The sequence below is a fragment of the Uloborus diversus genome, chromosome 1, assembly GCF_026930045.1.
Source record: "Uloborus diversus isolate 005 chromosome 1, Udiv.v.3.1, whole genome shotgun sequence".
NCBI classification, from domain to species: Eukaryota; Metazoa; Arthropoda; class Arachnida; order Araneae; family Uloboridae; genus Uloborus; species Uloborus diversus.
In genome coordinates, this window is record NC_072731.1 from 217,589,325 (window position 1) to 217,601,277 (window position 11,953).

The following is an 11,953-nucleotide window of genomic DNA, read 5'->3' on the forward strand; positions in this document are numbered from 1 at the left end:
GTTTGGGCTCAGGGTCCAAAGATTGCAGGTTTACGCAGCTAATTCCTTTCAGGGTGTTTCTACAGACCATTTATGACTAATTAATATTAATTTCTAAGAGGACATAAGAGAACATTTTTTTGTAGAGTGTGTAGAAAAAAAAATAACCTTGAACTCCCAAGTTTTTGGTGCTGATCAAAACTGAAAACTTGGGTGAGAGGTTTGGTTTGAGAATTCGATTACTCATTTTTTTCGTGCCATTACTGTCGTTGGACACGCGAGAAATTAAATATACCCGCCTTTAATAAAAAAAATATATATATATATAGACTGCTTAAAAGCAATTTTTGTAAATTCCCGCACTCATGGTTCTTCAGCTTTCTAAAGGCTACCTTCAGCTTTGTAGTGGACAAAGGGCTCTAAAATTCCAGTTCTGATTGCCTAAGAGGTAAGCCTGTGCAAATTTATAAATCCTCAATTGGTTTGATATAGGAAAAACAAAATCATTTGCAAGCGCTTTTTCGCGTTTTAGCCCCACTGTGCGACGTACCAAATTAGATGGGACCCTGAAGTCTGCTCTGTGTTTTTTTTTTCTGGTTCAGATCAGAAGCCAAGCCTGCAGTCCCTGAGGTACTGATCCACGTGGAAGTAGTTTTTAAAATACTCGTATTTAGCTTGGTTACTCTGTCAAAGGTAGCAATATTTTATCATAAACCATCTGACCAGTCAACATGCGTTTTAATCTGCACCCCCAAAATACTGCAATTGTACAACTGGATGAAATCTTTGAGCGCTAACTCAATTTTTGCAAATGAACCCCCTTGTGCTTAATGTCTTTTTACGTGAAATCGCTTGTCGCTTTAGCATATGTTCTGTATCACTTATAGTATGTATTAACACATCTTATGCTTAAATGATTATTCTAGATAAAATAATTTTATTCTTCCCTTACCTCTCACCGATTTGCAACTACAAATACGCCACTATTACGTTCATGAGCCGAAGTCTGATGAGCCTAGCATCATGATAATTTAGTTTGCTGATCATTTTTAACATGTCCACTTTTCATTTTTAATGACCAAACTCAATGGCATCACATGGTAAGCAAGCGTAAATACTAAATTTTGTATTGCTTAACTGCCGCACAACAGACGCATGCGCAAACGTTAACAGTACGTTGCAGAAACTTACACTTGTCAAATATTGCTAAATTCATGACTCACCGTTGTATTATACCTAACTAATACCACACGTGTCAGTTGTTAGAGCTATGTTACGCTTGAATAATAAAGTAAACTTATCAAAAATTGAATGCCAATACAAAACAAACGGCTGAATATATTGACTAAGCGATCTAATTGACATCATCTTAACTATCGACGTAACGGCTTTTGATTAGTGTACAGCAGTAATGGAATTGCTGAAATACGAAGTATTTCCCCAATCTAGTATAAAACGCGTATCTGTGCTATAGAATGTCCATTACTCAAATTAATTTGCACGGTAATTTAAAGGCCGTGTGTCATGATGCCAGAAATCACCTTTAAACTTGAATCTATTCTGACAGGAATTAGATATCGATTTAGCATCAGTTAGACACAGCTATTGTACAATTTAGGGGAAGCTTTCCGCTGTCAATATAATATCAAACATTTGCGATGGAATTATGTATTCAATCCTGTTTAAACAATATCCGTTAATTTATTAGCTTTTATTGTAAAAGTTGTCCAATGTTTAAGCAATTACAGCAATAAACAAATATATAACATAAAAGTCTCGTAACATTAAAACTTAACAAAATAATGATTTTTTTTCAATTCAATATAACTTTAAAAGTTAATATTGAATTTCATTGAGAGCTATCATGCCTAATTCACCATAGTTAAAGCGTGCAATGTGTACGTTACCTACTAGTATATGTGTACGTTGAAAAATGGCTAAAAACTGTTTCAAAATGTATGTTAATTATTTTGATTTTATGTCATTGTTCACTTTATCTTGTATTTTGGTGAACAGATTCTTGGATGTTAAAAGCATGGAGTGCGTTAAATTATTCCTATTCTCAGCTTACTTACACTTTGTAATGCAAAAGCGTGGATTGGTTCTACATTTTTTTTCCTGTTTATAATTTAAGTGCGCAATGATTTGCAGTTATTTTTTTTTACTCAACTACTGGTTTCTTTTTAAACTCATTTTTGCCCTCTTATAGTGAAATAAAATCTTCTCACTTGCTAAGAGCAGTCAGATTACTGATCATCTTACATTAAAAAATGCTTCCATTTTTTTGAAATTGTCCCTACATTTCTGATAGTTATGCTTTATAATGCAATGAACATATGTAAGTCAATAGATAAATTATAACTCATTCATGAAAAAAGAAAACTATCTACAAAAAGAAATTTTTGTGAAATGTTTTCTTAATGCTAAATAATTATTGTTGTTGCGGCAGTAAAGAGAAAAAATATTTTGCTACATTTGTTTGAACTAGAAATATGCGCAGTTATTCATTTTTGTGTAAAATAGTATTCCATCGTTAGTTGCCCAAAATTTAAGATGACAATGCAAGATAGTGTCACGTTATTGCTCAGTAATATGTTCCTGATCTTGCTTTCAACTGCAGCCAATGAAGACAAAACTGATGGTGAAATAGAGCTATCTCCTCTATTAATGCATGGAATTATTGTCGAAAATTTTGTAGTCTAATCTTAGAAGCAGGCATCAAGAACTTTGAGCTTCAAAAATACTAGGGTTGGATTTTTAATAATGGCGACTATTCATTTACAAGACAAAAATGATACATGCCACCCAGTTTTACCGTCCTTCAGTACAGTCAGCAGCAATGCGTGCAACCCATTTTCAAAAATATGGAGGCAGAAGACAGCTGTAGTGCCTGTTTTTCTTAATAATTCAAAGTAAGGGAATGTGGGGCAAAGTTAAATGATTAAGATGACTAAGTTTTTTCAAAATGAACAAACCAAAACTTGTTTTGAAAATTACAGTACACAAAGAAAGAATATTGCACTTAAAAACAAAACTTGCGTTGAAACAGTATTTTTTGTTTTTGGCAGTACATTTGAGTTTAATTTTTTTTTTTTTTCATGGGGTAAAGTGAAAAATACAATTTTTTCTAATGAAATATTTTCTATTCGATTATAAAACATATATTTTTCAAAAGAATTAATAAATGAAAGGTTGAATGAATAAATGAAGAGATAATGAAACAATAAGCGAATAATTAATTGAATAAATCAATTGATATATGAAAAAAATAAATGAGCGAGTAAAAGAATGAATGAATAAGAAAATAAGTGAATGAATGAATAAATAAGTGCATAACTAAATGTAAAAATGTAAATGAATTAATAACTAAATGAAAACGAAAGTGATTTATATTAAATGATTGAGTGAGTAAATGAAACAAACTATTTCACTTTGCCCCATCCACTTTGCCCCGCATGGACTTGACTAATTGTACAATTTATTTAAAATACAAATACGCTTAATATTAACTATACTGCATTGAATATTAGGAGCTGTAATTAATATTTGAAATGTTAATAATAAGAACTTTATGATTTTATAGAAACAAAAATAATGTTTGACCCACAACAAAATAATACAATATGAGTACCAATTTTTTGAAATTGCCTATACTACCAAACGCTTTGATCTTTGGCGGTATTCTTTTTCTGACTGAAGTATACTACATATGGTACTACATAATTGAAGTAATACCAGGCAGATGAAGCTAAAAGCAGAGTAAATATTTCAACATTTCTCTTTGCCCCGCCAGTTCACTTTGCCCCATGTTCCCTGTTGAATGTAATCGCTTTCTCCATTGGTTTAAAAGAAAGAACTGTGCTTATATCTTATTGGAAGAGACATTTGCAGCTTTCCACGGAGTTCGCAAAATCTCTTCTTTAATCCACCATCGGACTTTGGAGAAAGCTTATTGCTATTTGAGAAACATCATTGGATACTGAAAATCTGCCCTCTATTCTATTTAAAGAGCCGCAGTCTTGTTTATCGGGCTTCACTACTTTTCTATGTCTTGCTGTATGTGTGTCCCCATGTTTCGTATTAAACGTATTTGTTTATGTTCAGCTGTCTGAATCTCTGATTTACACAACCTTTCAACATTCCCCTACATCAATTCCTAGCCACATCGAACGTGACAATCAGCGACATGGCCGATGTCAGTGTTCTTCAAGGCATTGCTGAATCCCAACACGCATATTTTGAAGAACTTGATGGAACTGCCAGGCCGTACGACATTTATAACACATGCTATCTTTTCCAACTTAAGTTTTCTTGTTTCGAAAACATCTTGACAGGACTGACATTCAACATCAATCTCATACAAGGTTCAGTTCTTCACGTTACAACACATACGCATGACATGGCATACAAAGGAATGGTCTATTTGCTAAAGTGTTAAGTATTATGTTGTAACCAACAAGTGGCACACGCAACATTTTTTAATGTAGTTGCAAGACATTTTCCAACAGTGTTTCCAACCTTCGTGCGTAAATCAAACTGCATAAATTGCACACATTTTATCTGATCCTTGCATTTAAAACTCAATTTGGACTGTATACCCACCTTGAAAAACATCTCTAAGAGTTCTCGAAAACTATTATAAATTAACTCATTTTAAACTTGGGTAAATAGCCAATAATGGAAGTTTAAAATTGAAAATTAATCCTTTGTACTTAAAAAAATATATAAGAATATTTCATTCGTTAAAATTTTATTGTTAAAAGAAAACATGCTTAAGAGTACATATTAAAAGCAATTACCAGAAAACACATTTTTTATGCATAATCATGTTACATAAACTTCAAGAAAAATATAAAAATGCAATGAATACGAAATAAGTAGGAAAAAAATGACTAAGTCTAAGAAAAATGGTATTGTATTCAAAATATAACAATTCTTTTAAAACTGTAAAGTAAAAAAAATCGACATTACTTTACTAGCAAATCTAACACAGACAGAAAAGGAAAAATTATGCAGAAGAATGTTAGGCAAAATGAAATAATAATTACGATGGATTACTTTTTTCCCGACTGAAAAAAACTCGAAAATTCCAGTAGGGGAGAAGTGGGTACAATGAACTAACAGAAATTTATTCTCTGTATGGATATTTCCGGCCTCGTAAAATTTTTAAACAGTACTATATTATAGAAAAAAAAAAGTTTGTCATTATAGTTTGAACAAATCGAAGCAAAATATGTCCAGTTAGTTGCACTATTTTTAAAATGTAAGATCAACTTTACAGACTGGTGTTATTAATCTCAAATCAGCGTATCAACTGATATTCATTTTAGCAGTATAAAAATGTTGTTAATTTTCTTTGTCTGAGTATGCAAACTATTGAGCTTATGTTTTGCAATGAGGGAGCAGTGAGACAGAAACAGTGAGACTCCATTAATTCGTTTCTCACTGCTCCAATGGTACTTTTATATTAAAAGTGGGGGAACTATACATTGAATTAAATTTAATTACAACCAACCTGCTGAAGCAAGTGATTATAAATTTAGTTTGAAAGCCCCACAGCAACAAAATAAGGAGGTTTACGTGGAGTTATGACTCTTCTAGCTGTTACTATCACATAAATATTTTAATTTCGTACTTATTTCATTATTATTTTTTATTGTTTCATTGCAATTAGCTCATTGTTATAATATTTATCCATATTTCAACTTTCAACACCCGTGGAAAAAAGAAAGTTAGATAAGCTATTTTGAAAATTTTCTGAAACAGATATGAAAAAAGCTGTTGCACTAGTGGTAAACAAAGGCAACAGTGATATCATTCCATTTTTATCAAATGCTACATCACAAGATGACACTTTAAGCCAATTTACTAATCCAAAATCATCTAACTTATTCAATCTCAGTCATAAACAAAAGCCCGGTAGATGTCACTACTGTGTGAAAGGAAGACATGAAATTGACCTTGACCAATTGCTCATAATAAAACCAAGCGGAAACAATAATTCATCTTTTTCCAAGTAAACAATCATTCTTACAAAGTTTGCTAATTCTAAGAAGTGTGTCTCAATTTTCCCATTTTACTGGGGGAACAGTCTTACGAAATTTCATTTCATTTTAATTTTTATTTTAGTTCGTGTGAATTCGAAGTGTTTTCTAGATCAACTTTTATAATACTTATTACAGTGACAAATAGGGGAGGGTGGCTCAAAGCGGTTAGGCCTTCATATGCAATCCCCTCCCATGGTGTGTGAGTGACGATGCGTACGTATGTTGTGTTTACATGAACACCTCAGAGTTTTAATCAGTCCCAGCGAAGCAGCAGTTAAGCGGCATGGCGCAACCAGGCTTAAAATATAAAAAAAAAGTGAAACATTTCTTTAAAAAAATGAAATTTTGAAACTTGTGATTGGTCGAAGACCAGCTTATTTTTTTGGTTGTCAATAATAATACGTTATTCTGACACCATCCACCTACAAATTACAATAATCATTTCGTTTGTTTCTATTTTAAATTTAAGGTTATGATTATTGAAATGAAAAGCGTTGCTTTGAATTAATTAATGAACGAATGAAAAAGTAACTTGTTGATGAATGAATAAATAAATCAAATGAACAAACTCACCTTATCCCGTATGTACTTAGTAAATTGCACTAAACATTAAAAAAAAAGATATGCCTCATATTATACAAATACTCACTCAGCATCACTAGAATTCAGATAATGTTTCAAAACTATTAATCATAAAAATGATTAAATTTGAGAGCAACAAAAAATACTTTTATGTGCCACAAAATATTGCCATATAAGATCACATTTCGAAAGAGGTTTGTTTTATCTGATTATCATACGTATAAGATTGTTTTTTTTTTTTTTTTGAGAAGGTATGTATGGATGTTATTGTACGGCGATATTATTAATAATAATGCAGTTGCAAATAGAACAGCCTAAAACATTTTTAAGTATAATTGCGTTCAAAATTTTTATAAAGTTTTTGAATAAAAGGTACATTTTCTACCATTGCCGCAATTTATTATAAATAATTAAGGTATTAATATCAATGGTACAAATTGTGATCGTGTAATATACATTGTATATAACGCCTTTGATGGATGCTTCTTTAGAATCAAAATATAAAAGATGGAACTATACATTTGAACCATAACACATATATAAAAATAAAACCGTTTCACATATATTAACCATATTTAAAAGGTCAAATCATTAACACTTTTATTATTTAGCACATTGAAATCTTTCTCCTTTTGAACGCTTTTTTTTTTCATTCCCTTTTCTTACATTTTACTTAAAAAAAGCACCAGTACATAAATAGTCACCGCTCCTCACACGTAACATGCACCAGTTAAATATTTAGACACAATTAACAATAACCATTTCAAAAACATAGAAACAAATTGTGTACTAAACACTTTTATATGCGTTTACATAATGCTTTCCATGCTTTTCACTCTTTTTTTAAAAAAAGTAACTTATTTCTTCTACATTAACACGTTTTACAGACAAAAATCTCAAGCAGCTGTCATTTTGATTTGTGATACAAAGTTTCATACCTAAACTTGCAGATGCAATAGCTGCCGAAAACCTGTATAGGCATTAGTGTTGAAATCCTTATAAACTGAAGCAAGGTTCTTTAAATATATTGATTGTAGTTTTCTTGTTAGTTGTTGGTTCTATTTGGACTCCAAACAAAGACAACCTACTCGTACTATCAAATATGGATATAATCGACGAACACTTCGAAGCCGTTCACATAACAATACTTATCCTTCAACGTACATAAAAAAAACTTAAATATATTGATTGTAGTTTTCTTGTTAGTTGTTGGTTCTATTTGGACTCCAAACAACGACAACCTACTCGTACTATCAAATATGGATATAATCGACGAACAACTTGAAGCCGCTCACATAACAATACTTATCTTTCAACTTATATAAAAAAAACCTCCATGTGTAATATATATAGTGTTTTTAACACACTATTTAGCATTGTTGATGGCTCATTTTATTTTAAAAAGAAACACTGCTCAGCACTCTATTCGTGATACATTGATTAAATTTATTGTAATGCTATATTTTATTGGCATAAGTATACATATCTAGTTCAGGCAATCTAATCTAACTAGATGTTCACTTTTGCTTGTATAGTTAAACAGTTCATGTCTCTTGAAATACTAAACAAGAACAAACTAATAATTATGCGAAGAAGATAAATTAAATTTCAAACAATATTTCTAAAGAGCCCCGAAATTAAACTACAGAACTCAAAATTTTAAGAACGTGCAGAAATCCTTTCAACGCAGGCATTTTGGCATACATTTTGCTTCTTGTTGAAAATGCTCTTTCAATCGCACATCACTGGCAGTATACTTCAAATAATAAAACCATAATGCAAAATGAACACACAAATAAATGAAAATAAATCAAGAGACATGGCGTTTCTGAGTTTGGCTCATACGTATGTTCGCCAAAAGCTACTGGTAATTTGAATATGCTTAGTTTGCATTTGTGTACGCATGCAATGAGGTTCATACAACTGTAGTTTCCAAAACAAAAGCTGGAACTGACCCTTTCTTTAGTCGAAATATTTCTTCTGAGATATAATCTACAGATATAAGAAGTATCAAGTAGTTGTTGCGTGAGTACCTTTAAGTACTTTATATTCTTCTCTTACAAAACATTTTGTTTTTGTTTGCACACGATTTACTAAGTTGGTATATTCCAGAAAATGTCACTTGTAGTTCTTTTGTAGTTTTTTTTTCTATTTTCTAAATCAAATAAAATTAACATTTAAGTGATTTATCAAACCATGTTCTTTGAGTCGTCCGCCATAGTTTTCATTAGTCTAAGTGATTGTAATTTTAAACTGTTGCAGCACTAGTAGGCGAAGTCCTCTTAAACCAACTTGGAACAAAGAGATACGCAAAGGTGTTTCTAAACTGTTGACTCATAGAACAATAGATAATGAAATTTATCGCACTGTTTACCAGAGCTAAAGCATCCATCGTTTCACCAAAGTTCAGGTAAACATTATTAAAAAAATCAGTTCCCAAAATGCCACTCAACAGAGCCAACAGCCCCGATGGAAACTCTGTCAACAAAAACAGAAGTAGCACAGCCAGCAACATTCGTGTTGTTCGGTCATGGGTTCGGTCCACTTCCGTTCGATTTTTCAACCTTTGTCTTCGCTTGTTTGTCTCGTACAATACTTTTATTAGCCCAAGACTTAGACCTGTCAGAGCTACACAAGGAACTAGCTTTGTTATAACGCTAAAGATCCAAAAGTTCATTTTCTCTAAAAGTCTATCGTGTCTCTGGGCTATTTCACTAAAGTCAACTCGATACATGATTTGGCCCTCTTCTCCTCGAAACTTAGATACAGTGAAAGTTAGATAGACAGGCAGGCAGAAGATAGCACATAACACATATGTTGCTACAATGGCAAACTTTGCACGCGCCATGCTGCACCAAATAGTAGTATTGGCGGGAAAACTAACTGCTATAAATCGCCAAATTGCAACTGTCACTGTCAACCAGGAAGAAATCGTATGATTCACAACTGTGAAATGTGCATGGAAGAGTGTAAAGACTGTCCACCCATAGGAAAACTTGTCCTTTTCCTCGAGGTCTTTGCGAATGTAGTTATGGAAAGTAAATGGCAAGTAAGAGAACATCACCAACATGTCAGCAACAGCTAAACCAGTAAGGATGGCATTAGTTGGAGAGACCATGTTCTTTCTACTTAGAACGATGATGTTTAGAACGTTTGCCGTAATTCCAAATATGCAAACAGCAAAAGTCAAATAACCGTGAATGGATCCGTATCCTCTTTGGAACTGGGCCAGGTAATCCCCAAAGTAAGGATAGTCAATCTCATCTTGGATTCCAAAAAAAGTGGAGTGAGAAAAATTTCCATGGCTGATATTTGCCATAAACTCTTCATTCATCGAAGCGTTTATATACATCTGCAAATACATTTCAACCATACTCTTGAATTCATGGATTTGCTACGAAAGGATTTTCAGGAATTTACTTTGCTCATTTCAGTCTATTTTTATTCTTTGGAGCACTTCTATGGGAAGTGTCATAACGGGAAAAATTGTAACAGCTCCATAATGCAAAGTGCATTTATGTCTTGAAACCCTTTTCTTTTTGTATTTAGTCTTTAGGGAAAAGACTTTTGTACGTCGAATGCACATGAATTGTTCGAAAAACTGTCTTATTGTATAATACAGATAATTTTATACGAATATCGGCTCTTATTCAAATTTTGTTCAGCATTTAGAAGTCTTCTTTGCAACTATTTTTCCTAAAAAAAAATAAAATAAAATTATTTCAAATTTAAAAAAAAATTAGAGATTAAAATACGATAAATGAAGCAACATTACATTAAGTACACAAATCATTATAAATAGTTGCGAAAAAATTAAATCTGAGCATTAATTGACTCGTTTTCCCTATACAATATAACTTTCGAGTACGATTTCACATTTTGTGAAATCGTACGCTAAAGTGGGTACAACCTAATAACCGCGGTAACGGGGGTATATAACCCAACGTAATACCCGTAACTCGGTAATGTGGTACAACGTAATACCCGCAGGAATCATGGTACTTTTTCAAGATTTTCCAGAACACATCGATAACGCTAGTCTCAATAAATTTTTGTTCTATGCACTTTTAATGTACGCCTGTTTTATTTTTAAATGTAAGATGTGATGCGTCTTTTTTTTAAGAAGCCGAAGTACAAAATAAAACTTTTACTTATTTTTTTTAAAAAACGTAGCAAAGTCCGCTTAAACGGTTGAAAGTTGCAAGCCATAAAATCTACATAGTAAATAACAATAGTTTGAGGCAATCCTAACCTGGTAATAATGTTATTATGATTTGCGTACTCTTCACAATGCTGACAGGTTACGTTTGCCCCAACTATAGTGACTATTCTTATTACGATATATAAAGACTCGTTACTATTTCACTGAAAAGTTTAAATGTGTTCAATAGTGTTTAGAGTAAGTTTCATGAGTTTCTTTGGTATACAGGAACACTTTCATCAAATTGATTAACGATAAAAGTTATCCAAACAGCTACTCTTCTTAAAATCTATTTGTATGAGACTAGATATCAGTGACTTCATAGTACTGGTCTTAAACCTCCCCTTATAATATATACATGTTCATGAGAGACAATATCATTTCTTCATGACGTAAAACGATAAATGAAAGGAGCAATCCCGGAATTATTCGAAGCTGGTCAATACTGCTTCGATGCTGCATAAATAAACTGTTTATGCAATGACGTAGGAGAAACTCAAATTGCACACTTAATTGCAACAAGCAAATCCGTGTAAGCAATGCTTAAACGAAAAAAAAACATATTAATTTTAATCGCATTAGTATTTTAGTTATCGCTGTTATTGTTTTCTTAAATTTTGCAAGCAAAAAAATTTTAAAAAATATCAAAATACTTACTCTATTGGAGCAGAAAAACCTAATTATATCAGGATGCCATGTGGAATACCCCCCGAAATGACAACATAAAACTACTAAACAACATTTTTGGTAAATATTCAGATTGATTGTAGAATCATTCAAAAACTTACACTTTATTAACATAAGTCTGGTTTTCACATTAATCGGCACTTAGATTAATATTTATATATATTTTAAAGAGTTTGTTGATTAAACGAAAATATTCGTTCACATATTGGGTATGTTTGAAAATAAATTCGTTGCCTCTTTTTTATCTTTAAATATGAAAACATTAATATATTTTGTAATCACAGCTGTACTGCGTAGTGATCCTACAATTAAAAAAATTAATACTGTAATTTCTTTCTTATAATATAGAAATTTTGCTTGATGCTATGAACGCCTGGAAAACACTGTTTAAAAAATACCAGAGCGATCTACTGAAATCTATGATGCACGATCCATTTACACCCTTCTCCTTGCCAGC

General features: G+C 32.0%; 1 protein-coding gene across 1 annotated transcript; it reads right to left on the reverse strand.

The window, feature by feature from the left end:
* Window positions 1-4,726: 4,726 nt before the first annotated feature.
* Window positions 4,727-9,972, reverse strand: LOC129234165 (G-protein coupled receptor dmsr-1-like). The gene has a single exon (XM_054868081.1). It carries the CDS (start codon window positions 9,970-9,972, stop codon window positions 8,857-8,859), a length of 1,116 nt encoding a protein of 371 aa, XP_054724056.1. The 3' UTR covers window positions 4,727-8,856.
* Window positions 9,973-11,953: the final 1,981 nt, after the last annotated feature.

Coding starts and splice junctions, on each gene's coding strand:
- LOC129234165 (XM_054868081.1), bottom strand. CDS start 9,972: ATGTATTTGCAGATGTATATAAACGCTTCGATGAATGAAGAGTTTATG.